This window comes from Callithrix jacchus, chromosome 19 (genome assembly GCF_049354715.1).
Source record: "Callithrix jacchus isolate 240 chromosome 19, calJac240_pri, whole genome shotgun sequence".
In the NCBI taxonomy this organism is placed as follows: domain Eukaryota; kingdom Metazoa; phylum Chordata; class Mammalia; order Primates; family Cebidae; genus Callithrix; species Callithrix jacchus.
Genome location: NC_133520.1, coordinates 9,843,454 through 9,867,800, shown reverse-complemented (window position 1 = coordinate 9,867,800; position 24,347 = coordinate 9,843,454). Strand labels below are relative to the sequence as shown.

The 24,347-nt window shown below is 33.8% G+C and overlaps 1 protein-coding gene and 1 pseudogene across 3 annotated transcripts in view; one reads left to right on the top strand and one right to left on the bottom strand.

Annotated features, from left to right (window-relative positions):
• The window catches only part of LYPLAL1 (lysophospholipase like 1), a 42,079-nt gene extending 18,197 nt beyond the window's left edge, over nt 1–23,882 (top strand). For all 3 annotated transcript variants that reach the window (XM_017966469.4, XM_078356548.1, XM_035280499.3), the window contains exons 3-5: nt 2,263–2,432; nt 21,575–21,690; nt 22,551–23,882. In XM_017966469.4, the coding sequence (XP_017821958.2) occupies nt 2,263–2,432; nt 21,575–21,690; nt 22,551–22,775 (511 nt within the window). In that variant the 3' untranslated portion in view covers nt 22,776–23,882. The remainder of the gene's footprint in view (nt 1–2,262; nt 2,433–21,574; nt 21,691–22,550) is intronic.
• On the bottom strand, nt 9,370–10,225 carry LOC108589101 (beta-citrylglutamate synthase B pseudogene; annotated as a pseudogene).
• Nucleotides 23,883–24,347: the final 465 nt, after the last annotated feature.

The window sequence follows — 24,347 nt, the reverse complement described above, 5'->3', positions numbered from 1 at the left end:
GCAAAAGAAATCAATATTGATAAACTCAATTAGTTGCCTGGGAAGTTTACAGGAGTTGCTTGTGAAGGGGCATGATGGAATTTTTCAAGGAAAAGGAATGTTCTGCATCATTGTGGATATGGTGGTTGCATTGTAAAAAGTAACTGAACTATGTGCTTAAAATGTGTGTAGTTCAATATAGTTTAAATACATATGTAAATTATACCTCAATAAAGTTGATTTTAAAACTTCAGTTGGTACTCTAAAATGGTAACATTTTAATATATGTCATTACCTACTGCTATTATTTCTGTGGGCAAAAGGACATTTCACTACCTTTCTTGTAGAAAGGTGAATTTTTGCAACTTTTATCGAAGCAACTTTGAGATATCTATTAAGACAAGAATTGTACCTTTTAATCCAACCTGTTCCTTGACTTCCATAGGAATAAAAGTTCCAGTAGATAAAAACATGCATGTATATGTTTAATGAAGCATTGTTTTTAGTGGCTAAAAGCTATGTACCAAATTAATGCCCATTAGTTGGGGAATGGCTAAAAAAATTGTGGAATATCCTTGTCATAGAATATAATATAGCCATTAAAAGGGTAAGTTAGCATTATATCTGATGGAAGGATTTCCATGAGAAATTGTTGAAGGAACAAAGCATGATATACATAAGAGAATCAGATAGGCTACTTTATTCTTGAAAAGCAAATAGTGCTCCAAGAAATAGCCTGTAAATATGCATGTTTATAATGTGTAACAAAAACATTGAAGGATACATTTCAGATTATTTACACCATTTACCGAATATAAAGGACAAGTTGTGTGAGGGGGTTGGAGAGAAGAGGAGGAATGGAGAGATGGGTAAAAAATGAATAAGATTTATATTAAAAACATCCAAACAATGTATATATGTATATATATAATCTCGTATCTTAAACATTTTATTTATCTGCATAAACTTAGGGAAAACATTAAGTTTTTATGTACTGACTTTCAGAGGTATTAATCATATCCATTTAAATTTTTTAGAAAACATGTTACAAAGTAATGTTTATATGATTCTATTTGAGTAAATAAAAGATACCCTGTATATGAATTTTTGTTAAATTTTAGTCAGCACAACTTTCTTGTTTCCAGATTTATTCTTCAGTTTCCCTGAGAAACTTTCCAAATATTCCAAGGAGCTTGACACCCAAGCTCCTTAAGTGGATGTCCATTTATTTTGGAGTGTTATCATCAATGTAGAAAAATGGTATAATTCTGTTCACTTCCAGTACCACCCATGAGTCCTAAAGATTATATGTATCCCAAGGCCAATGACAATTGAATATCTCTAGTTCCTTGGATTTGCTGAGGTTTTACTTTGGTTTTTCACTAGAGAAGAAGTACAAAAGCACGTTCAGGTCTCACCTGTTGTCATTTATCCCTCTATTTTTCTTTCTCAATTTAGCTGCACGTTTTTTATGCTTTTACTTCACTAACTTTGGTAGGTGACATTATACAGCTAAATTTGAGATGGCAAAGTAGTGCAGGTGTTGGTATGGAAAGAATCCAGTATCTGTGTTCATCAAAGGGAAATGTTACTTGTCATTGGTTTATAGAGTTCGTTCAAATTGCTATGGGTACTTTTGTCACTGGTTATGTTTTCTGTGGCACTCTATTTTTCATTATTACATGAGGAGAAAGCAGGGCATGCCAAGGGATAACCATTATATTTTGTACAACTCTTCTGTTGTGCAAATGTTTGGAAAATGTTTGTTCTCTGTGTTTATCTACTGTATCCCTCGTGCCTCTCTGTGTTTGCCCACAGAAATCTCTGAGATTTTTTTTGTTCGCCTTTTATTTACATCTACAAACACAGTACTTGAACACAGGACCCCCTTTACTCTATTACAACTTGGAATATCTTCATGGTGTGTATGTCTGTGCATGTTAGTGTGTGTATTTAAAAAAAAAATCAACATAGTATTCCAGAGCATGAATATACAATGAATGGGTTAAGATTCACTGGTACTGTAACTGTTCTACCTCTTAAAAGATGGAGGGAGTAAGTGAAGATGATATGAACTGACATTAGTAAATTTTAATGGATTAAATATAAGTATAGGATAGTTAATGCAGTGTACATGGCAGTATTTTTAATATGCATTGAATGTATAAAACTTAGAGGAAATTGAAATTATTTATTCAAAACACTGATGTTTTGGGAATTAAAGCATCCATTTTCATATTCCCTTTTTCTTTCTTCTCTTTTTTGGGGGCAATTGTTAAATAGATCGTATACTCCCATGAAAGGAGGAATCTCCAATGTATGGTTTGACAGATTTAAAATATCCAATGACTGCCCAGAACACCTTGAATCAATTGATGTCATGTGTCAAGTGCTTACTGATTTGATTGATGACGAAGTAAAAAGTGGCATCAAGAAGAACAGGATATTAATAGGTAAGACTTTTATTTATTTTTTTATTTTTTGAGATGGCCTTTCGCTCTTGTTACCCAGGCTGTAGTACAATGGCACGATCTCGGCTCACCGCAACCTCTGCCTCCTGGGTTAGGCAATTCTCCTGCCTCAGCCTCCTGAGGTAAGACTTTTAAATGTTGGTAATATATAGATAGCTCTTTTCACTTTTGTCTAATTCTACACATCAGATCTTACTTGTAATATTATTACTATTTATTTTATTTTTTTCTTTGAGACGGAGTCTCGCACTGTTGCCTGGGCTGAAGTGCAGTGGCAGGATCTCGGCTCACTGCAATCTCTGCCTCCTGGGTTCAAGTGATTCTCCTGCCTTAGCCTCCCAGGTAGCTGGAACTACAGGTGCCTGCCACCACACCCAGCTAATTTTTTATATATTTTTTTAGTAGAGACAGAGTTTTACCATGTTGGCTAGGCTGGTCTCAAGCTCCGGACCTCATGATCCACCTGCCTCAGCCTCCCAAAGTGCTGGGATTATACAGGTAAGCCACTGTGCCCGGCCTGGAACATTATTTAGAAGCACTTGTATATCATTTGATGCATTCATAGTTTCAGATAAACTTTACATATTGAGGATTTCAAAGATATTAGAATTATAAACAACAGCTCATAAAACTTTGATTTTCTTTTTGAATAATAACAGATTTTGAGAATCTTGTGGCAGGTAAAATTTTTCTTCTAGTTTAATTTTCAGTTAAGAGATTATTTAAATTTTTAAAACATTTTTCTTCTATTACCTTAAGTCTTATAAGTTTGAACATCTATTGCCATTAAGATATACAGTCAAAATATGCCATTAAATTTGTGAAAATTATAATCTTCAGAGTTAATCTCACAAGAATAAAGTATTAATCTCACAAGAATATTTATATGTTTTCCTTAAACTTGTCTTTAGCAAGCCCTGTTCTTAAGGGAATAAAAATAACTTTATATAGGCTCTTTATTCTGCTTAATGCCTTTTTCTGTTTCTGTACTCAGCACATACATAAATTATTAAAATCTCTTTTTCTAATACATACAAAAGTGAGATGGAGTATGTAGAATGTGAATGGTACAGGACATATTTTGGTGAAAGGGTTTTATTTCCAAATGTAACTATTTAACTTATAATGAATTATATTTCATTATGAAATTAAAAAGCAAATTGTTATGTTCAAAATAACATTAAAATGTATATTGAAATTCTTTATAGATGAGATTTGAGTAAACTAATAAACTTTTTTTGTGTTTATTGAAGTACTGAACTGTCTGTTGAGTTATGAGAGACAGCATGATATAATGGATAAAATCCATTCTATTCTGTCTTGGTTTTAGTTTCTGCTTAATTAAAAGCAGTGTGGCCTCTAGCACAGTAATATCACCTTTCTGGTCCTTAGTTTCCTCATTATGTTTAACTCTGTATTTCTGTGTTTCTATGTTTAACTTTGATATTTAACTCTAATAGAGATAATTTGGAGCATTATGAGAGCACTAGGAAAAGTATAGGGAAGGGAAGCCTGACTTAGTCTAAGGGATTATGAAGTAGTTAGAAGATAGAATTGAAAATATGTGAATCATATATCATTCAGTCATCATTCAATCTTTAGAAAATACTTTTTAAGTCTCCATTATGTGCCATGCAATATATAAGGCATTCAGAGGGACACAGAGATAAATAAAACAAGATCTATCTGACTTACGTATTTCTTACAACTGGAAGGGCCGATGAGGTTCTTAAAGTGGTAACTGAAATGCCAGCCAGGCTATGATGAGTACACTAATGTGGTATAACTGATAGCTTTTCAAAGCAAATGATAGTGTATATTTCTTTTTATTTCTGAGGACCTATCACAGTGCCTGGCACAGAGCAAATACTCAGGAAATCTGTGATGAATAGCATGACCTGAGAGGTAAATTGTCAGTTAGTACCATAGGAATTCAGAGGAAGAAGCAGTCATGCATTTGGGGCTCTAAGAGAAAGATTTAATAGAAAGATGGCAGTGCCATTTAAGATGCACAAATTATTAAAATTTTAATTATCACAGTGTAGAAGTCTAGGTATAGGGAATGATACGAACAGTAAAATAGAAGTAGACAAAGTAATGCTTGTTATCTTTGTCTGTCTGGACAATAGTTTGCTGGCACAAAGTTTGTGTCCAACTAGAAAGTACCTGTTGACTCTGATAACCACAGTAAGAGACTAGAGCATGATGGCATAATGGTGACAAAAATGGGTTCAAATATAAAGTCCACCACTTCCTAGTTGGCTCACCGCTTATTACCTACACTTAATTTTGCTACCTAATCTGTAAAGTGGAAATAATAACATGTCTGTTTACTGAGAGATGAACAAAATAATTGGTTTATTCTAGATGCTCAGTAAATACTCCCTTCGTTTTTATCCTTTATTCTGTAGGTATAATAACATATGTAATCAGTAAAGGATCATTAAATAATGTCTTCAAGTCATAGTTAATTAGAATTGTACTTTGAAAACTTAATTTGGCAGAAGGATTAACTAAAAGGATGAGAACCAGTTTAATAAAATGAAAGTCTGAAGTGGTATGGTGGCAATAGGAAAGGAAATATTAGGATAAGAAATTGCTAAAAAATAAAATTACACAGTCTTCATGAACAAAAAATAAAGGAGAAAATATTCTGAGTAGTACTTTTAATGAGTGTGTATTGAAGAGTTTATCACACTGAATGGTATCTGCTGTCCATTTGTCTCTTGCCCATCCTCTTTCTTTCTTCCCTGGATCCATTATTTTATCTGGTTCATTTTTCAGTACCAGAGATACTATGCATTTTTCTGCAATATATTATGTTTTAAAAACTCCTAGTATAACAGAATCAAATCTTTTAAAAAAAAATTAGTTTTAAGTTCCAGGATACATGTGTAGGATGTGCAGGTTTGTTACATAAGTAAACAAGTGCCATGGTTGTTTTCTGTACTTATCAACCCATCACCTAGTTATTAAGCCCAGCATGCATTGGCTATTTATCCTGACTCCTCCTCACCACCTCCCTGCCAGGCCCCAGTGTGTCTTGTTCCCCTCTGTGTGTCCATGTGTTCTCATGGTTCAGCTCCCAACATGCAGTGTTTGGTTTTCTGTTTCTTTGTTAGTTTGCTGAGGATAATGGCTTCCAGCTCCATCGTTGTCCCTGCGAAGAACATGATCTCTTTCCTATTTACGGCTGCATAGTATTCTGTGGTGTATATGTACCACATTTTCTTTACCCAGTCTATCATTGATGGATATTTGGGTTGATTCCATGTCTTTGCTATTGTGAATTGTGCTGCCGTGGACATATGTGTGCCTGTATCTTTATAATAGAATGATTTATATTTTCTGGGTATATACCCAGTAATGAAATTGCTGGGTCAAATGGTATTTCTGGTTCTAGGTCTTTGATGAATTGCCACACTGTCTTCCATATTGGTTGAACTAATTTACATTCTCACCAACAGTGTAAAAGTGTTTCTATTTCTCTACACCCTCACCAGCATCTGTTTCTTGAATTTTTTATAATTGCCACTCAGACTGGCATGAGATGGTATCTCATTGTGATTTTTATTTGCATTTCTCTAATGTTAAGTGATGTTGAGCTTTTTTTTTAATACACACACACACACACACACACACACACACGTTTTTTTGGCTGTATAAATGTCTTTTGGGAAATGTCTGAAGAGTCATTTATGACAAACCCACAGCCAATATCATACTGAATGGACAAAAACTGGAAGCATTTCCCTTGAAATCCAGTGCAAGACAAGAATGCTCTCTCTTACCACTTCTATTCAGCATAGTATTGGAAGTTCTGGCCAGGACAATCAGGCAAGAGAAAGAAATAAAGTGTATTAAGATAGGAAGAGAATAAGTCAAACTGTCTCTGTTTGCAAATGACATGATCCTTTATTTAGAAAACTCCATCGTTGCAACCCCAAAGCTTCTTAAGCCAATAAGCAACTTCAGCAAAGTCTCAGAATACAAAATCAATATGTAAAAATCGCAAGCATTCCTGTATATCAACAAGAGACAAGCAGAGAGCCAAATCATGAATAAACTCCCATGCAGAGTTGCTACAAAGAGAATAAAATACTTAGGAATACAAAGCACCTCCTAAAGGAGAACTACAAACCACCGCTCAAGGAAATAAGAGAGGATACAAACAAATGGAAAAACATTCTTTGCTTATGGATAGGAAGACTCAATATCGTGAAAATGGCCATACTGCCCAAAGTAATTCATAGATTCAGTGCTATGTCCATTAAACTACATTGACATTCTTAACAGAAGTAGAAAAAAACTACTTTAAAATTTATGTGAATGCCCATTAAACTACCATTGACATTCTTAACAGAATTTTAAAAAACTACTTTAAAATTCATGTGGAACCAAAAAGAGCCCATATAGCCAAGACAATCCTAAGCAAAAAGAACAAAGTTGGAACATCATGCTACCCAACTTCCAATTCTACTATAAGGCAGCAGTAACCAAAACAGCATGGTACTGAGAGAAAAACAGACATATAAATCAATGGAACAGAATAGAGATCTCAGAAATAAGACCACACATCTACAACCATCTGATCTTCAACAAACCTGACAAAAACAAGTCTTGGGGAAAGGATTCTCTATTTAATAAATGGTACTGCGTAAACTGGCTAGCCATAGGCAGAAAAATTGAAATTGGACCCCTTCCTTATACCTTATACAAAAATCAACCCACGATGGGTTAAAGACTGAAATATAAAACTCAAAATTATCAAAACTCTAGAAGTAAATCTAGGCAATACTATTCACAACGTAGACACAGGCAAAGATATCATGATGAAAACATGAAAAGCAATTGCAGCAAAAGCAGAAGTTGACAAATGGTATCAATTAAACTAAAGAGCTTCTGCACAGCAAAAGAAACTGTCTTCAGCGTGGGTATAGGACATGAACAGACACTTTTCAAAGCAGAAACAAATCTTAAATGAAGTTTAAATACACACAAAAAAACAGTAGCAGGAAAGGTTACCTGTTTGAACACCTATATTTTCTTAGAGGGGATTATGTCTTAGCAGCCAGAGTGCCCATAAACCTCAAAAAAAAGTCACCTGGGAGAAAAATATAACATAAAATTTAATTTTGCAATGTCTCTAAGCCCCCCAAGCCCCAAACTTGGGGCTCACTGAATACAGAGAATTTGTTTTTCTATTGCTTTCTTCTTGAGAAAAAGATGATTTTCGAAAATCAGTTCCTTCAATATCTTCTCAAAGTCTTATTACATTTCTTGTAAATGCACTTGATTAAATCAAGTCTCTTGTTGACTTTTTCTAATGTTCCAGGGTAGTTTTCTGACTGACAGCATATACAGAAAGATTTCAAAGTTTATTGTAGAAAAGCCAGCAGAAATGACAGGTCAATTATAGACACCAAAAAAGAAAAAAAAAAGCTATTATTAAAATTTTAGGACCAGGCGCAGTGGCTCACGCCTGTAATTCCAGCACTTTGGGAGGCCGAGGTGGGTGGATCACGAGGTCAAGAGATCGAGACCATCCTGGTCAACATGGTGAAACCCAGTCTCTACTAAAAATACAAAAAAAATTAGCTGGGCATGGTGGCGCGGGCCTGTAATCCCAGCTACTCAGGAGGCTGAGGCAGGAGAATTGCCTGAACCCAGGAGGCAGAGGTTGCAGTGAGCCGAGATCACACCATTGCACTCCAGCCTGGGTAACAAGAGCGAAACTCCATCTCAAAAAAGAAAAAATTTAAGTAGAATAGTTTATACTTATATGCATATATGTGTATATAATATATATTTTTATATATACATTTTTCATCATGAGTGACATAAAAACAATATCAGAAATAATTGTTTTTAAAGTATAGTTTAGAATTACGATTTTAACAATATATAAAAATTTATAATTAAGTTTTATGATTACACATTGGATAAATATATTTTATCTCATAATGGAAAAAATATATAAAAGTTATTAAATAATTATGAAAATAAAGTTAACATTCACTTAAATATCTGTTGCTGTTTCCTTTGGGTTCTTCCAGAATGATTTGTTCTTATTCTTTTTCTTAATTTTTAAGGGAATTCAAGAAAATATCCGTGTTTATAAAATCTAAATTGACCTTTTCTTCTCTTTTCATTCTAATATATGAATGTACATCCCAGAAATGGATTGCTAAAGCTATGTTTAAATATTATATGAATGCACAAATATGCATAGTAAGTAAAACTATAAGTGAAATAATTTCAGACATTTCCTGTGATAAAGTTGGTTAAGTTGAAAAAAGGCTGAGTACATTTTTCCTGGTTCCCATATCCTACCAATACAAACTTGAGCTTTTCATCAAATACAGAGGTTGTATTTGTGTTTTTAAATACATTTATCTACTTACACATGACATGTAACTATTCAAAGTATATATATCATAATATATGAGACAACCAGAAGGTCTGTACATGAACATATCAATGATGATTTAATTAATCAGTTCTCTCTTCCCCATTTATTTCTTGATACCAAGTAATAGGCATGCTCCAAAGTATGGTCATTCAGTGAAAAGAAATGTATTAAATATTTCTTTCTGTTAATGAGCCAGAGGTACTAATATATATATGTGAGTCCCTCAGTTACCCCATGCAAGGTAAATTCTTTTAGATATGATTAGAATATCTTAAGATAAATTGGAAACTTCTCTTTTGTATCTTTTTTCTGAGGTGAAATGAGATACTGTACACATAAGAAGTACTAGTCTATTCATAAATAATCAACCTTTCACTCAACTTTAATATTATTTTAGTCTATGAAAAAATTTTATTACACTTCTTTTTAAAATGGACAAAAATTGTACAAATAATCATGATCAAACCTCTGTTAAAGCTGGTTAATACTGATCTTTTATTATTGCCTTCAAGTGTCCAAGAAGTTGAATTTAAGGTCCATCTGAAGGAATTTAGCAGATTTCATTGGCCTCACATAGAAGGAGCCATCATCTTTCATCAAGAGGTCAGTGCCACACACATCCATCCCCAGGATATTAAACACCTGGACAGCTAGCAGCCTCCCTTGTTTACTCAGTGAGCACATCATCTCCACGCCCACCTAGTGAGCAGTTGGTTTGCATCCTTCTGTCTATGGAACAACGTAACATGGTGCCAACCATACCGCCTCCCATGACAGTGGCACATACATCCTGTCCATGAAACTCTTCAACATACTTCTGGCATAGGTATAGAACTTCATGATAAATAAGAGGGCTTAGATCAGACAAATAAATTGTGCTTATCTCGAGCCAATAAAACAGCTTTACCTCTGTGATCCCATGTATTCTTCACTACCACTGGTAACTCCAGTACTTCTGCTTCATCAATCATTTTAGCAACATTTTCATAGCCATCTTAAGAAAAAGTATCTGGCAGAGGAATACCATGGCCAGTCAACTCTTGAAATGTCTAGGACTTATTAGCGCATTTCGGGATGGCTTGAGGTCAGTTCATTAACTGGCATCTCTCTAGATGATGCAAAACATTGATGTCACCCAAGGGATTGATACTCTCACTGCCAATATGTGGGGTAAGCAATTGATCCTTAGACCTGGTTTCCTTGCTTGGCTATGGGTACCACCTCATCCATCACTACAGCCCTTAAGTCCAGTTTCTTCTCACAGCATTTGGCCTTCAGCGTTCATAAGATCTCTTTGGGGGGTGGTCTACCTGATGCTATGATCTGTCAAAAACCACAACTTGGCAGCCAAAGAGCTGCACATCTTGATCTGTTTGCTCTTTCTTGCTTGAATATAAAGTCTTGATTATAGAAGATACTATAAAGGATAAAGGAACAGCCAGGTAAAGAGGTAGGTAAGGGAAGGTCTGGAAGGGTCCTGAGCACAGAAGCTTCTGTCTCCATGGACTTGCCTCCTGGCACATGGAGGCAGCCCACTCACCTGAAATCTCTGGATTTTCTTAAGTTCTGAGAGCCAATCAAAACTGTCAAATTTTGAATCTAACTTTATTTCATTTTAAAGCCAATGATTCTTTCACTTAGCCGAACATTTTTAAGATTCCTGATACGTTTTATCAAATTCCTTTCACAAAAAGTTGTATCAGTTGATACTTTGATCACCTTTAGCAGAATTAAAACCTTATTACATTGAATAATATGGTCTTGAAAAAATTTTTTCGAAATAAGTATGCAGGAAGTGGTAACTAATTTTAATTTGTGCTTAATTTATTATTTTCAGTTCAATTATAGTTTGACATAAAAGGCTTTTTAAAAATCTGTGTCTTTTCTTTTTTTTTTTTTTTAATTTTTTATTGGATTTTAGGTTTTGGGGTACATGAGCAGAGCATGCAAGACAGTTGCGTAGGTACACACATGACAGTGTGCTTTGCTTTGCTTCTCCCCTTCACCCACATTTGGCATTTCTCCCCAGGCTATCCCTCCCCACCTCCCCCTCCCACTGGCCCTACCCTTATCCCCCCAATAGACCCCAGTGTTTAGTACTCCCCTTTCTGTGTCCATGTGTTCTCATTTTTGATCACCCGCCTATGAGTGAGAATATGCGGTGTTTCATTTTCTGTTCTTGTGTCAGTTTGCTGAGGATGATGTTCTCCAGATTCATCCATGTCCCTACAGATGACACAAACTCATCATTTCTGATTGCTGCATAATATTCCATGGTGTATATGTGCCACATTTTTCCAATCCAGTCTATTATCAATGGGCATTTGGGTTGATTCCAGCAATAAGTGCCCATATGAAGAGAATGGAGAGATCCAAAATTGACACCCTATCGTCAAAATTGAAAGAGCTAGAGGAGCAAGATCAAAAAAACTCAAAACCCAGCAGAAGACAAGAAATAACTAAGATCAGAGCTGAACTGAAGGAGATTGAGACACGAAAAACCCTTCAAAAAATCAATAAATCCAAGAGCTGGTTTTTTGAAAAGATCAACAAAATAGACAGACTACTAGCCAGATTGATTAAAAATAAAAGAGAGAACAACCAAATAGATGCAATAAAAAATGATAAAGGGGAAATCACCACAGACTCCACAGAAATTCAAACCATCATCAGAGAATATTACAAACATCTCTATGCACATAAACTAGTAAACCTGGAAGAAATGGATAAATTCCTGGACTCCTGTGTCCTCCCAAGCCTAAACCAGGAGGAAGCTGAAACTATGAATAGACCAATAACAAGGTCTGAAGTCGAGGCAGCAATTAAGAGCCTACCACTCAAAAAAAGCCCAGGTCCAGACGGATTCACAGCCGAATTCTACCAGACACACAAAGAGGAGCTGGTACCATTCCTTCTAAAACTATTTCAAACAATCCAAAAAGAGGGAATACTTCCCAAATCATTTTACGAGACCAACATCATTCTGATACCAAAACCCGGCAGAGACCCAACAAGAAAAGAAAACTTCAGGCCAATATCCATGATGAACATAGATACAAAAATCTTCAATAAAATATTGGCAAGCCGATTGCAAGAGCAAATCAAAAAACTTATTCATCATGATCAAGTAGGATTCATCCCGGGGATGCAAGGCTGGTTCAACATACGCAAGTCTATCAACGTAATTCACCACATAAACAGAACCAAAAACAAAAACCACATGATTATCTCAATTGACACAGAGAAGGCATTTGATTCAACAGCCCTTTATGCTAAAAACCCTCAATAAACTCGGTATCGATGGAACGTATCTCAAAGTAATAAAAGCTATTTACGACAAACCAACAGCCAATATCATACTGAATGGGCAAAAACTGGAAGCATTCCCTTTGAAATCTGGCACTAGACAAGGATGCCCTCTGTCACCACTCCTATTCAATATAGTACTGGAAGTTCTAGCCACAGCAATCAGGCAAGAAAAAGAAATAAAGGATATTCAAATAGGAAGGGTGGAAGCCAAATTGTCTCTATTTGCAGTCGACATGATAGTATACCTAGAAGACCCCATCGCCTCAGCCCAAAAACTCCTGAAACTGATAAGCAGCTTCAGCAAAGTCTCAGGATATAAAATCAATGTGCAAAAATCACAAGCATTCGTCTATACCAATAACAGACTTAAAGAGAGCCAAATCAAGAATGAACTGCCATTCGCAATTGCTACAAAAAGAATAAAATACCTTGGAAAACAACTCACAAGGAACGTAAATCTGTGTCTTTTCAAATAATTTCTGAGTTTAAGTTTTCTTCTCATTAGAACTTGGGTGAATCTTGAAATAAATTTTCTGCTGGTTTTTCTAGTGTGGCTTTTTTTTTTTTACACTGAATTATTTGACACATCTGGAGTTTATTTGTGTTTATTTCTGCCATATAATGGAAGACTAATTATTTTCTGAAGTACCAAGAGAACCTTGTTAAAGACAGTCTTATTTATAATTCTAAAGCAACAGTTATATGGTTAGGGTTTTGTTAAGGCTCTTTGGATTTATGAGAATAAAATTTCTTTTTGGAATATTTGTTGACTATTTTGAAATTATAAAATCTAAGATTTATTAATTTCATATTAAATTTTAAATGGGAGTAAAACGTTTTTTATGAGATAAGCTAATTAATATCTATCAAGCCTTTTTTTCTACATTGAGATACAGAAACAGACCACAAAAGTACAAATGCAGTCATGTTTGTTTTTGTTAACTGTGTAGTTCTTTAGCCCGTGAAAGTAAATCTTCACTACGTTTTATGGAATTATACACATGCCACAAAACACACATGTTCCTTGACCTCTAATACTATGACAGAACATTAGTCCTATTACCCCACTTTTCATATGCTGGATTCTTCACATGCATTAGTTCTTGATTCATGGAGCAAATGGTCGTAAAGCCTTTTGTTGCTGTTGTTGTTTGTCTTGGTAATCTGGCTGAATCTCTCATGTATTTGGAAATACGGTACAAGAGGCAGTATCATTACTCTATTAGAGATGATTGAGGATTATTGGTACATGTGTTCCCTGAGTTAGGAACATCATAATTACAAATACCCTTAAGCTGACATCGTATAACGTAGTTAAGAACTTGGGTTCTAGACCCAGAGTGCTGAGTTCTAGTCTTACATTCCCTACTTTGTAGGTGTCCAGTCTCCTTAGCCTCTGTGTCTTGGATGATAGTAGTAATACCTACCTTTTAGAGTTCTGGTAGTTGAACTAGTCAGTTTGTGTGAAATACTTACAAATGTGTCTGACATGTAATGTTGAAAAAGTTTTCTTGCTGTTAATACTTTATACCACCCATCCCATGGTCACCTACACAGCAGAAGGCCACACTGGAACAGTGGTACCACTTGGAGACTTACAGTTAGCTCAGTTGTTTCTTCCCTGCCAGCTGCTTGGGTTTGTTTTTTTTTTTCCAGTAGTATATGAGCTATGCTTCCCTCTTTTTCATTGCTCCTAGCTTATTTAAACAAGAGTTACTGTTTAGCATTTTTCTACTAGCTTTTATACTTGTTTACAATGTCTATTAGGGTATATTTAAGTTGTTAAGTCAGATTTAAGTGCTATTCGTAACATTTTAATAAAGAAAGGATACAGTGGAAAATAAACGAAAAAATGCATATGAGATTCCAAACAATTTTTATTAATTATGCACAACCCATAGTGAGGAATAAAGTTAGGTAATTTTGTTTTTTGAGACAGAGTCTTGCTGTGTTGCCCAGGCTGAAGTGCAGTGGTGCGATGATAGCTCACTGCACCCTCAAAGTCCTGGACTCAGCGATCCTTCTAAATCAGACTCCCAAGTTGCTAGGATGATAGGTGCATGCCACCATACCTGGCTGGTTTTTTGTTTTGTTTTGTTTTTTCGTTTTATATAGAGATGGGGACTCTGTTGTGCAGGCTAGTCTCAAACTCCTGACCTTAAGTGCTCCTTCTGCTTCAGCCTCCCAGAGTGTGTGTATTACACCTGTGAGCTACCATGCCTGTCCAGGCTAGGTTGCTTTTAAAAACTAATTATAATGTGAAAAACTATCAAAATATAAGATTGAAAAGAAAATATGAAGGTAATAGGCCCAAAAGTTGTTACTCTTATTCATTTTGTTGAATAATCTGTTCAGTATCTGATTTAATAATATAAGATAATATGTCCTAATGGAACCCTGTCTCTGAGAGTGTAGTTTCATTTGTGTAACTTTATAAACAAAACTACTCTCTATTTGATGTAGATAGGAGCCAATTCTTTCTTTGTGGTTTTGATTAGTGGTGTTTTGTTATGTTGATCTCGGTTTTAGAAGCAATTTTTTTAATAGTATATGATCTTCCACCTTTTCTGGGTAGTGAGATTATCTATCTTAGACCAAAAATGATACTTGTCACTAAATTTTATTTTCAAATTGTCAATAAAATTTTAAGTGCTGGAGTACAAAAGACACTAAGAAATTTACGGTTTAGTAAGGAAGATATGGAAGTAAAGTACTCTAATACCATGGAGGTACTATTGAAGAACAATGTAGAAGGTGTAGTGCAGGCAGGAAGGAGAGAAGTAAATCTTTCTGGGAGTTGGGAACTGCTTCGTTGAAGTGGCAGTTGAGTCTTAAAGAATGATTGAGAATGTGACTAGTAAATAAAGAGAGAAACATTGATGAAAGAAAGCAAGGGAGCATTAAATCTTCCCAGGAAATAGTTTGGTGTGCATCCCAAACCCTAGCATCACTGAATTATATACAGGGAGTGAGTGATATCATCAAATGGGCATTTTAGAAAGATTATGCCGACAACTCTGGAGGGCTGACCAGTCAGTGTGGACGTCAGGAAAACAGCAGGAAAGCAAATGCAATAGCTCTAGGAAAATGATGAAATGCTAAACTGACCACTATTTTAAGATTTGAGGAATACTAGGATGAGTAAAATTACACTTAAAATTTTAATTGTCCTTGGGGTTTAACTATGAAGACTTTGTTTTCTAAGTTTTCTGCAATGGATATGTACTGGTTTCTTAATAGAAACAATTAGTAAATTTTGTTAAGATAGGAAGAACTCAGCAAAAGGCTCACTACAGGGGATGTTCAATTAAAGGCGGTTCCTTGGAGACATTCATGAATCCTCACTCTGTACATTAGGAATATAAGAAAAATGTAGATTTTTTTGAATTTATTTTTGTATCCTTATGTTTCATATGACTCTACCAGAGGTTAAGCTAAAACTTAGGGAAAACAGGCAATAAAATAGTGACTTTTAAATTACTTTTCAAAAGTTGGCAATATAGTCATTGACAGAACCAGGATTCAAATTCTGTATTCTAAGAAAATTATTAATAATATATTATCCTCCCTTCGTCTGGCTTTATTAACATATTAAAGTGTCCAGTGTGCAGAATGTAAGCATTTTATTGTTAGTATATTCTCTATCACTGTTAAAGCTTGTCTGGAACTTTTCATTTCCTTCTAGTTTGTTTCTGGGTAAGACAGGAAACTGGAGAAAGGTATATCATTTTTCCCTTGTGTACTGTTGTGCTTAGAAAGTATATGTGGTAGTGATAGCCTTAAATTAACTGCATCTTTATTGCACTGGATAGTTTTTAAATTGCCATTATATATCAGTGTTTTATATTTAGGTAGTGTTTTAAGTTCCGAAGTTGTTTTCACATACATTAGATCTCTTGGGCCTTGCAGTGGGTCAAATAGGATATGATTATTCTCATTTCAGAGGAGAAGAAACTAACATTCAAAGAGATTCCTGGCTAATAGAGAGTTAGGACTAGAACCCAGGTCCCCATAATACCTTCCTTTATTGGCCACTAGGTGGTGATAATTTGTCGTTATGAGAAAATATTGGTATAATTTAGGCTTAACTTCGGTCTAGGTCCTATAGAACCTGACAGATGATATGAACAGATTTATCAAAATATTGAAAATATGAGTATATTTTCAGAATTTTGAAGCAGAGAGAATCTGTAGTTCTAAAACTACACTTGAGTAATTTATGTGGATGATCTAAATACCTATCATGACGTGAATGGTTAAGGGAATTATGGCCCATTAATAGAATTGAGTATTATGTAACCATTAAGTACTATATTATATGTACACACACATAGAAGGCACTCAGTAACTATGTTTTCAATTAAAAATACAAAATTTTGTAATTCTGTAGACTTTCAAATTAGTATTACATGAAAGAAAAAATTTCACATGTCGAGCTAGTTTAATGGTTAAAATGAAATTTATTCAAGGTATTTTTGTACAAGAAACATTTTGTACAATGGGTGTATATTAATTTTGCAATAAGATTAACAATAAAAATAATTGAGGGGATACTTGGAATTCCCAAAATGAAGTCTAGCACCAAAATTTCCAGGCTGCCTTTTTCTCAATTTGTACACAATTTTTTCTCTAGCCCTGCTGGGAGCTAAAACTTCAGAATGATAGCATTCTTTTACTTTCTTTGAACATATATGTCTTTTAATTAAACATTTTATGTTTCTTCAACAGCTAGTAAGACTTTAAAGGCTCCAGGCAGTTGTTCTAACAGTTTTCCATAGAGGAAAATATATATTTTGTTTATCCCACAAGTTTTGTATGAGAGGAGATATATAAATAAGTATGTTAGTCATAATTTCTGTATTCCCAAATATGAAGAATGATTAAAATATTACATCAATTAAATAGAGGAGCTGTTGAAAGTTAGAATGGTAATGGACTTCATTGCATGTTTAAAGTTCTTTTCAGTTGATAGCACACTTCAATTGTAAGTGGATTTTTTTTTTAGGATTTTACTTTCAGATTGATTATCTTAATTTTCCCAATATAGTCTTTTTATAGATTGTTTCTGTTTTATTTTATATAAAGAGTTCATAAAGCCAGGTTTATTATTTTTAACATGTTTTATTCATCTTGTTAATCTTAAGTATATGTTGAAATGTTAACTCTTGACGTTTTAAATACTTTGCCAGCAACTGTAAATATCCGTTATAACCATTACCTACAATGGATTTACTATTTTGGTATTTACTTATTGAATGGTAGATTTTATATCACTTTTTAGACTCTTAGGTGGAAAATTGAATTCAAATAACTAGTCCTTTGTGTTAAATTTTCTTCTGTTATGAAAAAATACACAAAGTCCCTTTTCATAGTAGTGTCTCATGCTAAAGGTCATTGTATTGTCAGAGACGGCTAGTGAGGAATTACAGATTACCTCACAAAATCATAAATGGGAAAGGGACTTTAGATTAAATCTTAAAATAATAATATTCCAATGAGTATATTTTTCTTCATTGTAACTTATAAGAATTGAACATGAAGTTAAATGTCTGCTGGATGCATTTATGTGTGTTCATAATGACATTTTATGAGAGGGAAATGTTTTCTTTCTCTCTCTCTTTTTTTTTTTAAAGTTGTTACCATCAAGGGGCTCTGAAACTACAAAAAGTGATTACATTCCCTGGTCAACAAAAATGAAATGTTCGTCACTTAATATGTAAAATGTTCTTGATAGGTATGCTTTTAAAATCTTTTTTTAACATAAGTTTTTGCCTACTCATCTATTTTATTTGCATTTTATCTTTTAATCATCTTTATGTTAACCTCAAAATTATCTACGAAATGCTAACTTTATTTTTGCTTCATTTATACATTTTGAAGCTTTTTTCAATCATTTGCACAGCTTACATGATCTAGAACTATGGTAGCCACTAGCTACATGTGGCTCTTTAGTTAAAATGAAATAAAATGTAAAATTTGGTTCTTTGGTCACACTAGCATATTTCAAATATTAATTAGTTACATTTGGCAGACACATATTTCAAGCTCTTGAATTTCTCAGAAAAATAACAACTTTACTCCTGCAGCCTTGATATCTGTTGTGTATGGATTTCTCTTTAAATCATGACTGTATTTTCACTTTTTGTTTTTACCCATTATACTTAATTTTTAATTATTTGGCCACACAGCTGGGATTCTAGACATCCGATTTATGGCATTAAAGCTTTTAAAAATTAGACATATGCAGTGAGATTTTTGTTAGTGGGTCTGGGATTGGGTCTACAATCTTTTAAGAGGTCAGGTTAGGAATGATGGGCCTGGAGCATACTAATCATTTGTTCCTTGATTTCCTAGGTTTTTTTTTAAGCTTTATTTTATATCAGACTAAATCACCAGAAACCTGTATTTCCTGATGTGTCTCCTTGCAGAGATACTCTTATTGAGTTACAGTTACATTTAGTTTGTTTAATAAATATTTATTAAGCACTTTCTATGTGCCAGGCACTGTTGTAAGCATAGAGGAATATATTGGTGAATAAAACATAAAAATCCCTGCTCCCATAATCTTTTAATTCTAGTGACTGTTAAGTCTTTATGTCCCTGAATTTTATGAAAAGAATCAGCAACAGAAGTGGCTGTATGTAGAATGTCTGATTTTGAATTTTATCTTTAATAAAGTTCCATTTAATAAATTTCATTAAGGAATGAAATGCTGAGAAAAATTTCTAGTATGACTTGTTATGATTCCATCTCTTAAAGAATATTGCCTTGCTACAGAGAAACTGTTAAATGCCCATTACACACTTAATTACTGTCCTCACCCTAACATCATGGTCTTTGAGGGTTTTTTTTTTTTAGTTTTCTTGTTAACAGTGTATTTGATTTTAAGCAACACAAAATTATTTTGTAAGTAAATGGGCTGTAAGGAACAGAGGGGAGATTGGAAGAGATGAAGGAAGGAAGTGTTTGCTAAGATCTATGCTGTGAACTTTTAGGAAAGCTAGAATTGTGTCTGAGATACAGGGATTCTTAAAATGAAAGTAGATTTCTATATTTACAATAACTGTACATTTTTAAAGCTCTTGGAATTTCATTTTCATAACTGATTATTAAGTATTATTTAAAGCTTGATGGAAACTAGAGATTATTTAGTCCATCTCTCTTGTTTTACTATAAATGAAATCCAGCATTTTAATTAATTTACTCAAAGACATTCAGCTAGGGAGTGTCACAGAGGGATTAAAGTTTCCTTATGTTAAGCCTAATGTTGTCTCTTTGATAAGTTTAAGAGGTATTTGTAAATTACTATGTTCATTTAGAAACCTATAACATATGATTTCTAACTTTTATTGAGATACTGCTACATGCAAAGCACTATACTCACCACTGGGCATGTGAAGTTGAAACCAACTCATTAGTATACGTACACCAAGAGGGAAGAGAAGACATTTTGTTCAATTAATCATAAGCACTTAATGAAAATTTGATTATTGAAGAAAAACTGTTTCATACCCTTCAGGGTTTCAAAATCTTGAGAACTGATTTATATTCAATAACTTAACTCATGATAAGAATTTTATTTTAAAATGTGTTGGCTTTACAACCCTCATGAGGTTATTACAGAGGAAACTTAAGAAGCAGAGAGAGATCTATAACTAGAATTGTGACCAAAAAAATAAAGTTGAGAATTCTTTCTGTGTACCTACAATAAATGTTTAACTACTAGAAATACTAATTTTGTATATTTACAGCAAGCTGTTCATATCCAAATGGGACATATCAAAGATTTATTAATGCACAGATTCATGGATAATGTAGCCAAGTGGCTTTTAACCTTTTGGAGAATCTTATATACATTTGGAAATTTTACATATAGTGTTAAGATGCTCATGTTCCTTTCTCCTTCAACATCATTTATGAACTTCTAATTAGATGTATCTGCATCTGGAGTTATTAGGAGGTATTTTGAAAGAGTCTTTCGGTGGGTTTTGTCCATGTGGGCTACTGCTACTGATGATGAGACCCTATTATTTCTTGCTGGTATGTTGAAAATCGCAGATAACTTTTATTCATTATTTACATAGCATACCCTTTTTAAAAATGTAAATTTTGCCAGACTGGTAATCCTCAATCAGGTATTGTGTTCTGAGTCCAAAATAATATTACTTGCCTAATCCAGATAAAGTAGTCCTATTTTAATAAATATCAAGGAATGGTAGAAAGGATATTAAACTCTGTTGCAAAAGATCTGAATTCCAAAATTACTATTAATAACTATATGTCTAAATCATGGGCATAACCTTAAGCAGGTCACCTAATCTCTTTGGGCCTCAGTTCCTTTCATGTATAAAAGATTATTGTAGTAAATTCAATTTATAGTCTCTTAAGAGCTCAGCTATATACTTGGTTAAGTGAAAAAAACCGCAGACTGAAAATTAGGAGATTTGAATTCTACATCAAAATATATTTTTGTATTTTCATGAGTGTGTGGCTACACGATTAACATTCCATATTTATTTTATCATGGAATGTAATGAGATGTCATTTAGCTTTCTCTCAAGCTTAGGAAAGTCACACTGAGTCAGTGGCTTGTTGTCAGCCTTGAAATCGCCATTCTATCTGCTGCTGTCACCTCACACACCTATCTCCATATTCTGTGTTGGATGTGTTTCCTCATCAAAGTTCTCCTGAACAGGAAGGCATGTGTATTTTAATCTGTATATGTGACTGACATAAAATTTGGTACACTAAAGAGACAATAACAGTTTGACTAATGTTTTTTTTTTTCAAACTTTGATTTTAAAAACCACATAATGACATGCATGTTTTATTTTTATTATACCACCATAAGTTAGTTTCCAAAATAATATTGTAATCCAAAAATGTGTTAATTAGCTCCCCAAATTTTGTATCATTCTTCCTAATTCAAAATTCACTAAGCATCTGTTTTATATGAGATACTAGAAACATAACTCCTCATGGAGCTCACAGCTTAGCAAGTAAAACAAAAAGGCACAAGTTATTAATTGTAGTTGCAGTGTGAGGATTTCTGTAACTGTGAACAATATAAGTAGATATTGAGTATTAAGTAATGCTTGTAATATGACTCATTTTGAATTATGATAGCTATTTTACTTGATAAACATGATATATTTGTTTAGTTCTAGCTCCTTGCATAGCACAATTCTCTTTACCAGTGGTGACATTGATGGAAAAGTGTTATTTATGCATCACAGGCCTTTTTCTATGAGACTTACAGGAGACCAAATTTCTGTTTAGCACTCTATCTCTTTAGAGGTCTCCAGATATTTTTTAAATATTTATGGAAAATAGTTATATATAATATTCTAAATTATTGTATGTATTCTGCTTTTTCTGTTAAGTGTGTTTTTGCTGCTTTTAGGAGGATTTTCTATGGGAGGATGCATGGCAATGCATTTAGCATATAGAAATCATCAAGATGTGGCAGGAGTGTTTGCTCTTTCTAGTTTTCTGAATAAAGCATCTGCTGTTTACCAGGTAAGTTCCAGATTTAAAAAACCAAACAAAACTGAAACAAAAATGTATACATGTTGAAACTAAAACAAAATTGATAATAAAGCTGTAAAAAGACATACAGCTGTTGTACACTTTATGTAAATTGAGCATTCCTGGAATTCATGGCCAAATGAGTCATAGCGATTAAATTCCAGCTGATTATTAATGTTTTAGAAATGTCCTGTACAAGAAATACTGTTAAGCAAAATGTCAAGGAGGAAAGTATAAATATGTGTGTGGTTGTAGAGAGCCTATATGTAAATTTTATACATATTAAAACTGCATGATGGTTATAGCTGGGTTTGCTTACTGTGCATCTTGAACATAAAACAAAAATCAATTACATAGTTGATAGTTCTTATCCAGCAATATCCTCACATATAAATATGATGCAACTTCAGTTATTATGTTACACCTTCAATATCAGAAGTGGAAATGATAAAGCAAATATAGAATAGAGAACGAAAATGTAATTGTCCCCTTGATTTTACCTTAGCTCTGTACTACTCCCTCCTTCCACATTGTATGAAGAGGTCTGTCTTCCCAAGTCACTCAGTTTCTTCAGGAAATGATTTGGCCATTTTTGAGACATCCTCTGTAGAGTTACTGTAAGTGACATACAGCTACAGCTTAAGTGGTGCCAGGAACCAGCTAAGCCCCCAGGCCTGGCCCACCAGTGTGTACGTTAGACAGCACTACCTCTTTCTGTTGTTCTTGTGTATTTTACCCCGTTTGTTATCGAAGCCTTGGTAAAATTGGAATTTTCCTGGTCTCTCTGATTTCTAAGAATGATCATAGATGGAATTTCTTAAGCTTTTCTGTCTTTATATCTTCTTTTGCAGGCTCTTCAGAAAAGTAATGGTGTACTTCCTGAATTATTTCAGTGTCATGGTACTGCAGATGAGTTAGTTCTTCATTCTTGGGCAGAAGAGACAAACTCAATGTTGAAATCCCTAGGAGTGACCACCAGGTTTTATAGTTTTCCAGATGTTTACCATGAGCTAAGCAAAACTGAGTTAGACAAACTGAAGTCATGGATTCTTACAAAGCTGCCAGAAGAAATGTAAAAACAAAAATGAATGTGAAAAGTGATTTTTACTGCCAAATTATAAGGATAATTAAAATATTAACAAATCTCAATTTCCTGACTTATTAAAATGCTTATCACTGTAGAGAGTAGCTAGTCTTATTAATAAAAATCAATAGCCAAATATCTTTGCATAATTTTTCAGATACAATTCTGCAAATATTTGGAAACCTTTTAAGTATTTAAATGTTTAAATTTTTGAAATAAAGTATTTTTGACTAAATAAGGACAATGAAAAAACATGAAAGGACTTAGGATAGTGTTATTTTATCTTTTCTACAACTTTATTTAATAAATTACCTTTCCAAAGATATTTGTGTTCATGTAATTTTCCACAGAATAACATTAATACTCTATAAAGCAATTTCACATTATCTCATTTGATCATCACAAGAGCTTTGTGCAGTAAGCTGAGTAGTTGTTACTGGTATTTAATAATGATGATAGAGGGGCTAAAGACTTTCCCACACCTTCCAGGTCAACACAAGAAATTCAGGTTTCCTCATTCTCAGTGGAGCTCTATTCCTGTTAACCCAAATTGCTGATCTGCTTTAGGTCTCAATCTCATCTGTAAAATGATACTAATAGTACTTATCCTATGGATTTTTATTGATATTTAAATAAATAAATAGCAAAAAACCAGTACATGATAAACACTCAATAAAGGTTAACCATAAGAAGAGTCAAGATCTGGTTTCAGGAATATATTGTTAAATAATGACTGAAAAATGAAATTGTATTACTTCAATGAAAATACTATAAATAATATTTTCATTTATTAGTTGGTTCTCTCTCGGGCACATACCTCATTTTATTTGATCCTCACAACTTTTTAAGTTTGATAAAATGTACACTATCCCTATTTGTGTAAGTAGAATCATGCAATGTCTGTCCGCTTAAATTCAACAAAATTATCTTGAGATTTTTCCATGTCGTGTGCATTAATAGTTCATCTGTTTTGTTGCTCAGTAATACATTGTGTGGATGTATCACTATTTGTTTATGTATTCACCACTGACAGATACTTAGGTTGCTTCCATCCAGTATGAGGCTGTAATAAATAAAGATGCTATGAATATTCATGTAAGAGTCTGCATCGACCTGTGTGTGTTATTTTTGTTTGGTAATTAAGTAGGAGTAGAACGTCTGGGTTATATTTTAGGCATACTTGCAACCTTCCAAGAAATAGCCAACTCTTTGAGAAAATAGTTGTCATTTTACATTTCTAGCAGCAGTGAATGAGAGTATTATTGCTCCAGATCCTTGCCAACAGTCATGACTCATCCTTCAATTTTATCTATTCAATAAGTATATAGTAGTAGTATATTGTGGCTTAATTTGCATTTTTAATGAATATGTTAATCAGTTTTTACATGCTTATTAACAGTGTCTCATCCCTATTTAGTAAAACTAGTATCTTTCCTATACTGGAAATACTTTTGCACCTTTGTCAAAATCCAGCTAGATCTTGCCTGTGTAGTTCTGTTTCTGGGTTCTGTCTTCTGTTCCACTGATGGATGTCCATGCTTCAACCAGTATCACATAGTCTTAA